Below are 17,041 nucleotides of genomic sequence, written 5' to 3' on the forward strand. Positions count from 1 at the left end.
ATTTTTCCTACAGCGACATGGACATGCATGCGCCAATGCAAATGGCGTTTATGTTCAACATTTTCATTATATGCGTCAATACAAATAACCTTTTGATTAATTAATTCTTTTTTTTGTAAAAGTGATTATATTGATAAATATTTTAAAATAATAATTATTTTAATATTATTTTTAAAAAAAACATGGTTATTCTTAATCCGAGGATCAATTTACCTTTCACTCTCGCAAATTCAATTAAATTCATATATATTTGTCTTATTCCTAAGAACCCTTGACTACTTATTTGTTTCATTCCATATGTTTATCTCTACAAGAAATAATTAAGAGTATTTTTTTATAAAATCATGATTAATACTACATTAAATTTTCAAAACGACAATAAATAGAGGTAAAATCAAAATTCCACTAAAGTGAAATGAAGTGGGGTAATTATTATTTACAACACAACCAACATACTGAATTAATGTCAATTCTTGTTTATTTATTCAATTGATCTTTCTATGGAAGAGAAGAACAAGACTAATACAAAAATGCAAATTTTGAAAAGAAGAAAAGTCACACACCAAACACTTTTTGTACATACAAGCAAGACTTGCAAACACATTCAAGTGGCTACATGCAATTCTTTAACTGATCTCCAGCTCCTTGGAAGAAACAACAAGAAAGAGCAAAATCAGCAATGAAAATGCCAACAAGAGAAATAACAACAGCTGAAGTTGTTGATTCTCCAACACCTTTAGCACCTCCCATTGTTGTAACTCCCCAAGCACAGCTCACTATAGATATGATAGCACCAAAAGCCCCCGACTTTATCATCGCACTAATAATGTCCCATGCTCGGAGAGATCGTTGAGCCGAATCCAATATAATGTTAATGCTAATTCCGTAAACACCATCCGCAAGAAGAGCGCTAGACGCTAACCCTAATGTGAAACACAATAAGGTCAAAAGAGGTAAGGCAATACAAGAAGCAATCACTCTTGGTGTCACTAGGTAATCGACAGGGTCTGAACCGAGAACTCTCAATGTGTCAATTTGTTCAGAAACCTGCATAGTTCCTAATTCTGCTGCAAAAGCACTTCCGATGCGTCCGGCAACAACTATTGCTGTAACAACTGGACTTAGCTCCCTAGAGAAAGCAAGAGCTAAGACACCACCTACTGATCTATTCAATCCTAACCTAGTGAACTCTCTCACGAATTGTATTGTGAATGCCATGCCAACAAAAGCCGAGGTTAAAAGACATACTCCAACCGATTTTGGACCAACTCTCTCCAGTTGTTGAAGAGTGTTCCTCCAATGAACCTTTCCCTTTAAAATCTTCATAACTACCTGCCCTGCTAGGATTAAAACTGATAATCCTCTCCATAGGTACCTTGGCGGTGACCAATTGTCGAGAAACATTGGCGATATAACATTAGGAGCATGATTTGTGTTTGTTTCATCGTCCACTGTAGAAGCAGTCGGGTGGCCATCATTTGTGTTAGGGAGCACAAACAATCTGTTTGGTTTAATGTTGAAGTGAGAGTTATAAGTATGAGGCCTCCTATTGAATTCAAATTTTGAGTCTAGTTGAGAGGGATAATGTGCACGAATTTTAACCGAATTACTCTTTGCATTTGTACTTAAGTTTCTGCAATATGGTAACAGACGATTAAATATTGCTATAGAAAATAGAAATTATAAAACTAATGGGAAAAAAAGAGCGCGAACCTGCAAGAGAAGCAGAATACGGGATGGCTATAAAATGCTGTTTGCATGGTTAGATCCTTGATTAACAATGTCAAAGCTCTTCGATCTGTATATCACAATTTCAAAATCTTGATAAACATATCGGTAATGTTAAATAGCGGGTAAGCAAAGAGGAACCTAAACAGATTGCTATTGATATGTGCTATGCTATTTGGTACAAAATGTCGTAATCAAATAGCAGCAATTGCTTAGCAGAATTTGAACAAACTATTATTTTCCGTGATTTGCGACTATAATGCTGAAACAAATCAGATAAGAGTAAATAAACATAGTAGAAAATGAAAAAGCTGTAGTAAGATTACAATATGGCTCACATCCCATATTTAGGTCTGACCGTCTGAGGCTGTTTCATGTGGCTTTCTACATCAGACATAGAGAGACTAGATAACCTTTTCTTGACTATTTCATTTTCTTTGTTTTGAACAATAACTTATCCTCTTTCATTGTAGTACTCTTAACAAATAAAATTTCTTTTTCCATTGAAAAGGGGTCAGAAAAAGGAGGTTGAAACTAAGCCGTAGTTGGTAATAGCCAATTTTCTAAATGGAAAGCTTTTTATTAAAATTTTATGAATATATGCAATTATGTAACAAGGTACACAAAGAAAACCAAGATGAGAGGCAACCTAAACATTTGAAAATTTAAGCCGTCGGCATTCATCTTCATTTAATGAAAAGAATGGGAATTTTTTTTTGATTTTGCAAACAGGTCTAAAATGAGATATGGTTTGGGAGTTTGATTATGCTTAAGGGTGAAAACTGGCTGTTTAAATTCTTCAATAATAACATTAAGACAACTTACCTTAAAGCTAATTGTGTAAATTATTTAATAGCCTTGGCAATGCTAATTTTACAGCTCAAAGGGTAATGAATCATTAGTAATCATAAAGGTAAACCACTAACAAATAGGAACACAATGTAGTATATGTCATCTATCTTAATATCTACATAACTTTCGTGGTTTCTATTCAAGAAAACACAAACTGAATTTAAAACGAGCAAATAAATTTTAATTTAGAATGCAAAAAATTCTTTAAGTTTTTTAACAACCTGTGTGGGATGTTCAAGCTTTGATCTTAAGAAAGACGATTCTTTCCTTCCCGGCCTTCCTCCAAAAGCTCTAAAAAGGAATGAATAAATGATACGACAGGTTAGTTAGATATGAGACCGGGTTGAGAAAAAGTTATATAAAATAATATACAACGGCACAAACGTTATGCTCCTTTGCCACATTAAGATTCACATAAAACTGCACGAAAACTTTTTTGACGAAAAAAAACATGTTGAGTATATGATACATATCCTTGCGACCATGAGCAGAGATGATGCTCTACGTGAATATCATAACACTCACCTCAGTCTGGTTAATCTTAAGCTTAAGATATAAAACAAATGATACTACAGAGACATCATGATTATAGAATGTAAATTAATAAGAATAAATATGTAACTCAAAATGCTTATTAGTTTTAATGGTTATTTTAATGTAAAAATAGCTATTTCAGTAACCAACTAATCATGCCCTTTGGAGAAAATAAAATCTATAGTAGAATCAAAATTAGTTACTCATCAAGTAATGACAACACATTCTAGACAATCCTAGCAGTCCCGTCAATTTTTCTTCCTCCAGAAAAAAGGAGACTATGAAAATTCATTCAGAAATGAAACCAGTATGTAACAGAAGCATTCATCTATACAAAACAGTATGGGCCTTCTATGGCTATAAAAAGCATTATCCAACTCAAGCACAATACGCGCATATTGGTTACACTACTAAGGATGAAACAAAGGGTAGTAGAATACTTGCAGGAGAAAAGGCATGTGACTTGTGTCATAACCATTTACTTCTCTTTGTAATATACTATTTGCAAGATTTTTGTAAAGCAATTCGGTTGAATAATAAAAACAAACAAAAAACAGGTATCCAGAACTCAAAGAAACGCTGCAATAAAAAATAATGGCAAATTCACTATATTAGTCTGTGAATGACATATGGTACGTATATTTTAGCAAACAGTGCATACCCTGAATAGGTTTGGCAGATATTTAACCAAACCTAAAATAAAAATAACTTTCCATTAGCTAGTAGTAGTGACAGTCTAGTTCCTCGAGATAAGCCTCCCAATCCATTGGAAGATGCTATGCTTCTTTCTACTCAACCCTCTACTCTCTGCTCATCAAATTCCAGATTCTCCACTGATAAATTCCGCTACTGTTGGAATCAAAGTCAATTGATCTCAATCTGTTAGCTGATTTCGAAGTTTATCGGAAACAAGTTGACTACAAAGAGACTGGGGATTAGTTGACGGAGTGTATTTTTCATGGATAAAAAAAGTTTTCCATATTCATCCTTCCCTAGAAGAGTACCAAAGGAACAGAGAGTGTTTGTTTCTTACAAGACTAGACAGGCAGTGTTATCAAATGGTGGCGCTGGTAAAGGAATATGAACAAATTGTAATTGTTTAGCGATAAATTATTGAGAAAAGTTGTTTTCAAATACGGCATTATAGCAATGTAGCACAGCGTTAATAACACTGTTGGTAGGGTTTTGCACTTCCTTGAGATCACAATGGTGGCAAAAATGATTGAGGACAAATGTGAAAGCCTTAAAAGATTAAAACTATAGTGAGATGAAGTTTCAGTTTTTCAGAATTCAGTGTTCACTACTGAAACATTGAGAAAAGAAAAATTGAACTTATTGTTTATTCTATTGAATATTGATTCTATATGGTTACAAATTCCAATAGCGCAATCCCTTGTTAATGACGACGCTAGGCAGTTACAATAAGCCAGCTCATTTATAACAAACAAACGACATAGAAAAGTTAGTTACAAGTGATAGAATTGTGTAAACAGAAGTCCAAGGTAACTAAAATGGTTATGGCCATTAGCGTTAAACAGAAATGTTTGTTTATTGTAACAGAGTTTGACTTGTCATGGCTTGCACCCAACGCGGAGTTTGTTCTAAACTTGAAAAACTATGTGGAGAGAAAATGCGCAATATGAACAAGCTTGAGGAGAGGGAAAAAAAGGAAACTACAACTTTTCAAGTTCAAGAACTAAACATGAAATTGTCGAGTCAGAGAAAGAGATGAAAAAAGTTCCAAAGGTGATTTATCAAAATTAAGGGTGGAATTAGATGAGCATATTGACTCCAATGTTTTAAAAACCAAACCCGGCATCAAACCACCGATACTTCCAGTTCCATGTCATACTTCAAATGCTTTAAACCGCCAAAACCCTAACAAAACTACAGTCAATCCGTTCAATTAAACGGACAGTAAACAATGCTATTCGACGCGTTGAACCATCAGCTTCGATTCAATTTTAAGTAGATTTTCAGTAGAAATCTGTGACACTATTTAACTATATGGATTATTTCATATTTAATTAACGAACAAAATTACCTATGCTATCGTTTATATACCATAAACATATACAAAATGTGCATTTCTACAAATAAAAACTACGAAATTAAGAGAACGAATGCATAATAAAATTGATTCAAGAAAACCATGAAAAACGCATAACAATCTATGGTGGCCGCAAATCGAACTGAGGATGAAAATTCGAAGAGTATAATAAATAAAATATAAAAGGAAAACCTTGTGGCGGACTTTCTAACTGTTATGGCGGTCAACGAGGTATTCCGGCGGCTTTTTTCCGGCGAGCTTTTCTTTTGTACGGTGGATTGAGTTGAGTGACTCCAAAGTCCAAACCAAATTGTTACTTTCTGATCCAACAGAAGGGTAAATGGGGAATTTCTGTTGTTTTTGATGAAGCTGCTGCGTTTTGTTTGGTTGTTTTAGGGTTTTAATTAATTATTATAATTATTAGAAAATTTATTTATTGGTACGGATGTTCAAAACCAAATCAATCAAATAGAAAATCACAAATTAAACTAAATCGAAATTTCAAAAAACTGCATTTATTTTAGATGTATTTCGGTCATTTTTAACAAAACTGTGCGGTTCTATTTGATTTGCGGTTTGTATTTTGCAAATCGAATTAAACCAAACCAAACCGCATTATCTTATAATTAAAATTTCACTTATCTTAGATCCAACCCCAAATCCAAATCTATTATGCGTTAACCTTACAAATATTCTCATACTCTCACTTAGGATTTTAATTTTAACCTTCTCAAATTTATCTTAGTAGCATCACACATTTTTCTCATCTTCTTTTTCATATATGTCGCACCTCTTCTACTATAATATTTTTTCTCTTATGTTCGTTCTTTTTCATCTTCTCATTTTTATGTTATTGTTTTCTCTTCTAATTATATTTTTATCACACATTTCTTCTCTAATTTCCCATCTCTTATGTTCTTTCTTTTTCATCTTATCTAATATCTCATCTCCTCCATTTTTTTCTTTTTCTTTAAATATTTTTTATATTGTTTTATGCTATTATTTTATATTTTTTATTTCACTTTTATCTAATCTGATTTTTGTATATTGAATGAGAAATTTTTGTCTAAATGTTGTTATTTGGTAATGTATGAATGACTAAACACAAAGTTATGTTGTTCTCTATATGTGTATGTATAGATGTATATATAGTTCAATAAAAATATTATAAAAAAACGAACCAATTGAACCAACCCAAACCGCATTGGTTTGGTTTAGTTTGGTTCGATTTGATTTTATTTCTAAAAGTCAACTAAATCAAACTGAACCACATATTTTTTTCTCTTGTGGTTCAGATGATTTTTAGCGTTAAAACCATCCAAATCGCACTGCAAACACCCCTAACTATTGATATCTGCGTGTTTTTAATTTTTTCTTTAGTTATTGATGATCAAAGAGCCTTTTTAACATATGATAATTGAATTTGATTTAGAATTGATTAAATTTATATATATATATATTATATATATATATATATATATATATATATATATATATATATATATATATATATATATATATATATATATAATTGTACGATCTTAAAGAGCTTTTCATTTGTTTGAATTTTATAGTGTCGGTTAATTTGGAAATGCAATTTAAATGGTATATATATTGTTCGGGGTGGTCATAAGTGACTTAACCGACTTGAATTTATTCAAAATATAATAGACAATAATTTTTGGATGTGGATGTGACATATTTTTGCTTTTGAGAAGGTGAAATTCTTCTTTTAAATGACTTTATATAAGTCTCTTCCTATGAAATCGATGATGTGTCATCGTGGTATATTCTAGACGAATCTTTGTCCAAAATGCAATCGGGATGTTGACATGACTTATGCTATTTGATAGACGGAAAATTTACTACTCGCTTTTAAAATCTATTGACTTTTTAAATCCATTATTCTTTCAATAAAATAATTTACATTATTGAATTAGACATAACATCAACTCTAATTTTTATTTTTATTTTGAATGTTTGCTTGGAGTTGTGGCCGCTAGGAAGTAATTGTGTTAGTTCTAGGTCGTTTAAAGCATTTAATTTGAATGCAATATAAAGATTTTGGTTTGAAAGTAATCAACGAAATTTGTACTTTGTTGCTGATTTTAAGTAGGAAATAAGATACTACAAATCAACATTGTAAACATGACTTTTTTACAAGACTCCAATGTATAGTGAAGGTTGTTTTTCAATCAAATTTTAAATAATTAAATTTCTTTAAATCAAAATTAAAATAATCAAATTCGTTTAAATCAATATCGAATGGTATAAATTTATGTATATTTGATTTAAGAAAAATGACACAAGTTCTGATGTCCTGAACTATTACTAAATTATTATTTGAAAAAAAATGCGTTAGTTATTGAAATTTTATTTAAAGAAAAATTGAATGTATTAATAAAAAATATATTTAAGAAACACGGTAGAAGTTAACATTTTATTTAAATACAGATTAAATACATCTAATATAACATAATTATTATTTTGACTAAATTATAAATTTTTGTCCCTCTATTTTGTCTAACTCACCAAATCAATCTTCCTATTGTTTTTTAAATAGTTTTAGTCCTTCGTACCTATTTTTCATCAAAAAATATTTATGTGTCAAATTTTTTAATAGCTGGCATTTATGTGATGACATGGCACGAAATAAAATAATATTTTATTCATTAATGTAATTTTTACTTAATAAAATATAATTAAAGTTATTTTTTTTAATGATATTTTATTCATAAATTATATTTTATTATTTAATTTAATGTTTACTTAACACATGTGTTAAAAATAAACTCATGATTTAGTTCGAAACCCGAAGATGAAAACGCAAAGCATAGACGACGAAAACGAACCCAGAAAACGAAAAAGCACAACGATAAGAGCATTTGGTTCGAAACCCAGAAGACGAAAACGAACCCTAACTTCATTAGATATTCTTTGATTCATTTCGTTTATTGATGGTGCTTATATGGTTGTTGTTGACGAAAACAAATCTTAACCCTAACTTCAATTTAATGTCAAACAGTTATGGAATGTCGGTCTCTTACGGCGCACCCTCATCTTGTACAAAGGAAGATCCAAATTTTTGTTCAAGGTGTGTATATTCAGAAGTAATTTATATACTAGTATGGTAGTTGTTGGTTATCGTAGTATATTCTTAAAAAAATGATATGATAGTTGTTTTATGTACTGATATGGTAGTTCTTGATAGTGAAAATAGTTGTACTGATATGGTAGTTTTTGGTAGTGAAAATAGTTGTACTTATATGCTTTTGAAAATGGTTCTGATATGGTTGTTGTTGTTTGTTCATTTTGTTCGGTGTAAGTCAACTAAGATAAATGTAGTTAAACTTAGAATTAATCATGGAGCAAGTTTACTTCATTATCCTTGCAAATTATATGTAGATGGAAAGGTAGATGAACTGAATTGGAAATGGGATGTCGATTTGATGTTGTATATGGAGATATTCGAAGTAATCAAGTCATCAGGTTATGCAAGGGTCAAATGTATATGGTACCACGATCTGAAGTTTTCACTTGAGTGTTGACTTAGACCTATTATCAAAGATAAAGATGATCTGAAATTTGGGGAAGGTATGAAAGGTTATGATTATGTTGATATCTATGTTGAACATATAGTAGATGAACCTAATATTATAGCAGAAGATGAAGTAAGGGGGTATGTTAAAGCTCAATAAGAAACAATAAATGTTGACTCTGATGATGAAGCCCATCTTAAGGATAAGGATTAAGACCATGTTGAGGAGACGTAAGAAGTTCAGCCTGAGCAAAGAGAAGAAGTTCAGAGTGAGCAAAGTGAGGAAGATGAAGACTTTGTTCATGATGATAATGATGATTTAGGTAATAGTGAATTTGATGAGCTAGACGAAGATGATTGGGATTGGACAATGAAGTACCTAGCCATACATTCATGCAAGAAGACAATGATGCAAACAATGTCTCTCCAACACAAGAACCAATAAAAGCATCTGGTTTTGAGGAAGGCAATGATGTTGACTTAGATGAACTTGAAACTCCACAAGGAAGTGAAGATGAATGTGATAAACATAAGTATCATAGATTTAAAATGTCTGATTATGGTGATGCGGTAAGACATGAGCTTGGAATGAAATTTGCCACAAAGTAGTTTGTTAGAGATGTTGTTAAGACATATGCAATGGAGAAAGAAAAAAACTTGCACTTCAAGAAAACTAATAGCAAAAGAATAGTTATCATGTGTGATAATGAATTCCCTTTTCACACGAGATTTAGTAAAATGGTAGCCAACCAATTCTGGAAGTCGATGAGCCTGACTGATGATCATACATGTCATGGGACTTCCAAGAATGGGCAAACTAAAATTGAGTGGCTAGCTAAGAGGTTTACACTGGTCCTTAGACATACACCTAAAATGAGGCCAAGGGGATTGATTTCAAAGTCACTTGATAAGTGGGGTGTGAAGATCTCCTCAGCTCAAGCATATACGGCCAAAACAAGAACATTGTTGTGTAATATATGTGTTGTTGGATTGTCCAGTGCACTGTTGTGTAATATATGTGTTATTGGATTGTGTTGTAACTGATATGTGATATGTGTAATGTTGGATTGTGTTGTAAATGGTATGTGATATGTGATATGTGATATGTTGGATTGTGTTGTAACTGATATGTGATATGTTTTGTAAAATATAGTTTATGTTGCACTGATATATGATATGTGTTATAAAATATGAATTGATATGTGATATGTACTGCAATGTTATTGTGCAGTTGTATACATGCGTTTTCGACGTCATGAGATTTGGTATGCAGAATGATTCTTTCGACAAATGACGACATGGGATAAACGGTTTTGGTTGATAAGTGTTGTTTCGACACTTCGACAAAATTGAAGCTTCGACAATTCGACAAAGTCTGGAGAGAAACGTCATTTCGACGTAAAATGTAAATATTCAAATTCAAAAGAGTTGTAACGTTTGGCAGAAGACGCGTGGAAGCATCTGGCGAAAAGAAGAAAGCCATTTGTCACAGTTTTAGGATTTGGTCGTTAGTAACAGTTATGTTATTTGTATATAAATAGGATAGTTGTTATCGAAAAGGGTGTGAAAATTTACTTGTACAAAATTCCTGAAAATACTCAAAGTACCCGTGTGAGAGAAAAGAGTCATATTTGGAACATGTATGTGTAAACAAACACCAATTCTTTCAAAGTTATATTTTATAAAGTTTAAAGTTCTTTACAAATTCCTTTTACGTTTTCCAGTCAATTATCTTTCTGCACTTTCTTTTCGACGCTTTATGTTTTCGTCAGTTACTTTCTGCCATTTATCTTATCTTGTCAAATTTACATCTGTTCAAACGTTTTAATCAACATCTTTCGACATAAAATATTTAGAGAACCAAAATGAAAGATATGAAAGTTGTTCTAGATATCATCAAAGTCATTTAGATCTGCACATGTCCTAGGATTTGTGTGGTTGATCCTGCAAGTAACCCAATTCTACAAGTTTTGGTAAACCAGAGGTTGTTCGCCAAAATTCACAGCGAACAAATTGGCACGCCCAGTGGGACAGTGCAGAAATCTAAAACTTAGATAATCGTTAGTCAAAGTTTTTCTTTGTTGTATGAGACTAAGAAGCGGTAAATTAGCCGTATCCGACGTAGAAATACCTAAAAGAACGAGAGTAAGGAGAATGGCGAACCAGCCAAATAATCCAAACGAATCCATCCCAGTATCCAACCTTGTCCCTTCGACGGGAGGCAATGTAGGATCAGTCCCTGTGTCTGAGGCTGTACCTTCGTCAACAGGGTCAATACCAGCGGTTTCAATATCGCAAAGTGTGCCTAGTTCGTCCATTAGGGCACAACAAATGCCCGTTGGGACACCCCCTCCTATGGGAAACACTTCTAGGCCTTTTGTGACAAATTTCACCATGCCTCTGCCTGGTAGGGAACAACCATTTGGAATGCCAACTTCAGTAATGGCAAATCTACACAATTCCCCGGTAGTATATTCTGATTCTATGGCCAATATGTCTTCACCCTTACAAGGGTCAGGATATGGCGGAAACATGAGTAGACTAAATCAACAACCACTTTACGTGCCGCCGATAACAAATAATTCTGCGCAGGTAATTAGACAACAAATGGACAAGAGTAATCATGATATGGTCCAAATGTTGACACAACAAATGGGAGCGGTGTTTAATCCTCTAATACAAAACACCACCCAAACAAACCAATTGTTGGCAGCGCAAATGACGCGCATTGCTGATTTCTTTGGAGTCCCTCAAACTCGACACAGAGAACAAGTGGTTCATAACCCAGTGGTAGCGGTCCAGGAAGAGCCTACGATAAACCAAATACCGTTAGACAATCCTCAAACAAACGTCAGAAACCAAGAGGATGTAGTCGAACAGCCTCGTGTCGAAATCCCTGTTCCACAAGAGCCCAGAAGGATAGTAATCCAGAGAGGCCAAGACGCGGATGCTGTGTTGCAACAGCGAATTCGGTATAATAACCCCCCTGTCGAAAATAATTTTGCGGCCATGGTCGAAACGATAATGGCACAAAATGGGATGAACATGGGATTACAAAGGCCCAGTTACACTTCCCCACTATCGGAATATATTCTGCAGGAAGAACTGCCACCAAGGTGGAAAGTTCCTAAGTTCACAAAGTTCTCAAGGGACACTAGTGAGTCCACCATAGAACATGTGGCACGTTATCTGATCGAAGCGGGGGAAATAGCCCGTAATGAAAATTTGAAAATAAAATATTTCCCTAGTTCCTTAACGAAAAACGCGTTTACTTGGTTTACATCTCTGCCTGCAAACTCAGTATATACGTGGACCCAATTAGAAAGATTGTTCCATGAGCAATTTTACATGGGACAAACAAAAATAAGTCTGAAAGAATTAGCCAGCGTTAAGAGAAAACACTCAGAACCAATAGATGATTATTTAAATAGGTTCAGATTGCTAAAGGCTGGATGTTTCACTCCGGTTCCAGAACATGAGTTGGTCGAAATGGCAGCAGGGGGACTAGATTATTCTATAAGGAAGAAACTAGATACCCAGTATCTGAGGGATATGGTACAATTAGCAGATAGAGTGAGACAGGTCGAAAGGTTAAGGGACGAAAAATTCAGAGCAAATAAGAATAAAAAAGAAAGGGTGGCCTACGTAGGGGTTCGCCAAGATGATGAGTACGACGAAAACGAACCAAGTAACTTCGACGAACAAGAGATTGACCTAGCAGAACTAAAGCAAGGCCCACCTTATTCGTGCAAAGTGCTAACTCCGTCGAACGGAAACCCAATTGAAACCAACGATAAGTTCCCCAAAAGGACTTATACGTTCGACATCACCAAATGTGACGAAATTTTCGATCTGTTGGTTAAGGATGGTCAATTAATAAAACCTCCAGGCGCTAAAGAACCGCCTATGGAACAACAGAAAAAGAGAGATTTTTGTAAATACCATAATTTTCTGGGCCATAAAACGTCTCGGTGTTTCCTTTTCAGGGATCTCGTTCAAAATGTTATCCGTGACGGAAGGCTGAAGTTTGGTGACAAACCAAAACAACAGATGAGGATCGATTCGAATCCTATGCAGACAGTCGAAGCCCACTACGCTGAACCATCCATCTTGAACATGGTGGAGGTCGAAGTTGCTCCTGATGGCAATTTGGAAATGGTAGAGGCCCCTGGAAGTTTCGACACAAACATCAACATGGTTGAGATTACTGATGATCTCGCAAGCCAGAACGAAGTTGAAGTTACTGAAGGCTTCAACAACCAGAAAATAATGGAAACTACTGAAGGTTTCGACAAGAAGGACGGTGACGATACTGTCGAAGAGGTGAAGTTTCGACAAGAGGAAAATTGGGACCGCTTGGGACAGCTAAGTGGGAAGTATGATTATCTTGTGAAGTATAATGCACCGGAAATCTCTCAGATCGACATCAACACAATCCAACCAAGCGGTTGGGGAGATGTTTCTTCAGACAACAATGAAGAAACAGTTGAGGCAATTGAGCATCCCCCTAATACGAAAAAGAAGGTTATTGAAGACCTCATTATCGAAAACAAGGCTACTGAAGGACTTGATCTTGATCAAACAAAGACAGGTGATGTCGCAAACTGCGTCAACACTATGGGGCCTTTCAGTGAAGAAGTCACAAAAATTAAAGCAGAAGCTGTTAATGGTCCTTTGAAGCCCGTGGTCAGTGGGATTCTGCGTAGGGTAATGGAAGACCCCAAAAGGAATTGGAACAAATGCTGTTGCAAACATGGCCCCAGGAGTATATCTTGGTGTTGCTGCCCAGCAAGAGAGTTCGACCAAGCACCAAAAGGTGTCGAAGGCGAAGAGGAGAGACTCATTAGAAAGATGAACGAATTAAGCATCACTGACGAACGAAGTGTTGGGGTAAACATGGTGGAAATATCTCAGAGGGACCAGGCCGAAGTGGGCGAAGATCATCGTCGAAAGGAGCACCAGAGGCTGGCGTATCCTAAAGAGGAGAAAAATTTAATAGAATTCATCAAGAGGTGCCAAAGGATGAAAACCGAAGTAATGTTATGCCCACGCTGTAGTGCAATCTTCGACAGGAAGGCAGCAACCAACCTGGAAGCAGTGGATAAAGCCAAGAGGAAAGAGAATTGGGGAACAGTAAGATATAACCCAAGGAGAAGTGATCACCACCAGTGGAGGCATGAAGAAAGACACCATAACACCTATAAACCATCTAATAAAGCAACGGATGACAAATGGGTTCAACCCATTAGAGACGCCCAGGGGCAGAACAGATGGGGAAAGTTTGAGGTTCAGAGAGGCACTTCGATGGAAGGCAAGAAGGAAATGGAAAAGCACAAGCCAAGGCCATATCCTTCAGAGAATTACAAAGGCAAAAACCCCATGTCCAGATCCCAATGGAGGAGATTCCAGAGGCAGAAAAGGGCAGAAAAAGAGGCTGCAGAAAAGAGCGTGAATGGAAAAGCCACTGACAGCAAAGATATAGCAGAGTCTAGTAACAATCGCCAGATAAGGAGCAGAAAAGAGGTTTCCCTCCAGATCAATCCTGGCGGCATTGTCGAACCTGTGGCGTCGAAAGAGAAGATGCAGGAGGACGACGAAATAACAGACAACTTCGAATCTGATTCAGAATCATCCTTCAATGTGATCTGCAACGTGGTCTTTGTTCTCCCTAGAGACTATGATAGAGTTATGGAGGTCGAAGACGAAGAAGACAAGATGGAAGAGGAAACAATGACACACATGCCCGTTTGCTACTACGTTATGAATAATGGATGCGTCGAAGAGCAGAACGCTTTCTTCGAAAGACCAGATGACTCCATGAAAACGCATTTGAAGCCTTTGTTCATAAAAGGAAAGGTGGAGAATGTTGGTGTGAATAAGATACTGGTGGATGGGGGAGCAACAGTGAATTTGATGCCCCATTTCATGCTGAAGAAGATAGGGAAAGACGACTCAGACGCGAAACCCCACAACATGGTGCTGTCGAATTATGAAGGAAAAATAGGAACCACCATGGGCGTTATCCAGGTGAATCTGACCGTTGGAACCATAACAAGGCCAACAATGTTTATGGTCATTGCTTCAAGGGAGAACTACAACCTACTGCTTGGAAGGGAGTGGATTCATGGCGTAGGAGTCGTACCCTCTTCAATGCATCAGCGAATAGCCATATGGAGGCCAGACGGGATCATCGAAAACATTGAGGCTGATCAAAGCTACGTCATGACTAGGGGTGTTCAAAACCAAACCAACCCAATAGAAAACCGCAAACCAAACCAAACCAAACCAAAACCGCAAAAAACCGCATTTGGTTCGGATTCGTTTGGGTCATTTTTTAATAAAACCACACGGTTTGGTTTGGTTTGCGGTTTGTATTTTGAAAACCGAACTAAACCAAACCAAACCGCATTATGTTACAACCCAAACTTCACTTATCCCACATCCAACCCAAACCTCAAACCTAGTATGCCTTAACCTTACAATTACAAACAATTTTCTCTTAATCACACTTAGGGTTTCAATTTCAACATTCTTAAATCTCTCATAATAGTATCACACATTCTTCTCATCTTCTTTTCCATGTAGGTCTCGCATATTCTACTCTAATAAGTCCTCTATTATTGTCATACGGTGAACTGACTTGGGGTGTTTTGCTTTTTATCGCAATGTCGCGGATAGCAAGAGTCGCCACCGACTTTTCTTTTATCCAATAAGGAAAGGTGGAAAAGAACAGGAAAGACCTCAATAGATTTTGGGTTCGGGAGGTACATTATACAAAGGGAAGGTATTAGCACCCTTTGTATCCATGGTTATCCATGGGCTCTTAATTGCTGGATCACTTATATTTTTGTCTGAAAAGTGTTCGTGAATTGTTTAAAAAATGTTTCGAAAAGAGAGTTTAACTTTGTAATGATTCTCGTATGAATGTATACAAAGTATTTATCTCGTTTGATTTTGAAAACGGTTTAGAAAAATGTAACTAGGTAATGATTCTAGTATGAATGTATACCAAGTGGTGATTTTCTAGGATTTGCAAAGTGTGAGGGGTGGGAAATGTTTTAGGTTATGATCCAGCAATTGAGAGTTATACCTTCCTAAGGTCGTTATGAACGTTTCCTATCCTTATGAGGGTAAAACTGTCCTTACTATTGAGAAGTAAGTAATTTTACCCTTTGGATGTAAAAGGGTCATTGTAGGGTCATCGATAGGTCATTGAAGGCAACGGTTGTAAGGATACCTTAGCATTCGAAGGGACGATCATCATTTAACCGTAGGCTACACCGAAGGGTCATCGAGGGACAAAATCGTATTTTCGAAGGCAACATCCGAGGGACCATGATTTATTTTATGATGATTTAACCGAAGGGTCTTTGCTAAGTGTATCCCTACATTCGCGGGACATGACCGTAATACCATAATATCGTAAGGCGCAAGAGAGGTCCAAGATCACATATTTAAAGGCCATATTTTAAAGTCAATTAGGTGATTAGGATGAATCTCCACATTAAAATCAATACATTAAAATTAATACATTAAAATTAATTAAGCAATTTAGGGTGGATCTTTGCCATAAAATTAATACATTAAAATCGATTGAATAATTCAGATTGAATTTCCATAAGGTGGAATGCCTAGCCGGCCATTTCCTTGGAAACATGTAAACCTTTACACAATTCAACACACGGATTAGAGCATCGAGATAAAATATAATTGAAAGTTGCACCATAAAATAAACACAACAATCATGAACTCAAACCAAATGATGCAGAATTATAATAACATAAGATAGAACAGCCAAAACAATGAAACAGGCGCTGTTCCATTCGCCCCTGCTTCGCCTAGCGAAGGCCTAGCGAGTACTCGCTGCTGGCTCGCTTAGCGATGTGCTAGCGAGCGCTGCTGGTTTTTGGATATGATATCAGTACAATCTCAACCAATTTTATGCCTTATGGATCTCATTACTGCAATTATACGATTAATCATTTAAGGTATGCATGGTATATACTATAGTTCACATGCCAAGCTTAAGGTATTTCATAAATCTAATCATAAAGTCATATGCAAATTAAGAATATAAAACAATGATAGCAATGTAAACCTGTTAGCAGCTGAGTTGTGACTTCGAATCGGCAAATCGGATTGAATTGGGCGGAGGTAGAACTTGGTGCCGCCGAGTTCCTTCCAGGTTTGCCTCCAATGAGTATCAAGGTTTGCTTGCTAGGGTTCTCCTTTCGTCCTTTTTCGTTCTCCTTTTCATTACTGAAGTGCTGGTATTTATAATGCTCTTTTTTGTGACCTAATGGGCTCAGAATGAAGCCCGAAATTTTCTGTTGTCTGTC

General features: G+C 35.6%; 1 protein-coding gene across 5 annotated transcripts in view; it reads right to left on the bottom strand.

Annotated features, from left to right (window-relative positions):
* Positions 1-383: 383 nt before the first annotated feature.
* Positions 384-17,041, bottom strand: part of LOC127085857 (protein TRIGALACTOSYLDIACYLGLYCEROL 1, chloroplastic) — a 95,909-nt gene continuing 79,251 nt past the window's right edge. For 2 of the 5 annotated variants that reach the window (XM_051026412.1, XM_051026414.1), the window contains 3 exons: positions 2,802-2,871; positions 1,714-1,798; positions 384-1,633 (listed from right to left, as the gene is read on the bottom strand). In XM_051026412.1, coding sequence (XP_050882369.1) covers positions 613-1,633; positions 1,714-1,760 — 1,068 coding nt within the window. In that variant the 5' untranslated portion in view covers positions 1,761-1,798; positions 2,802-2,871 and the 3' untranslated portion in view covers positions 384-612. Of the gene's footprint in view, positions 1,634-1,713; positions 1,799-2,801; positions 2,872-3,775; positions 3,964-5,356; positions 5,526-17,041 lie in introns of those variants that run through there. The other 3 variants (XM_051026413.1, XM_051026410.1, XM_051026411.1) reach the window with 3 other exon arrangements.

The sequence above is a fragment of the Lathyrus oleraceus genome, chromosome 5 (assembly GCF_024323335.1).
Source record: "Lathyrus oleraceus cultivar Zhongwan6 chromosome 5, CAAS_Psat_ZW6_1.0, whole genome shotgun sequence".
In the NCBI taxonomy this organism is placed as follows: domain Eukaryota; kingdom Viridiplantae; phylum Streptophyta; class Magnoliopsida; order Fabales; family Fabaceae; genus Lathyrus; species Lathyrus oleraceus.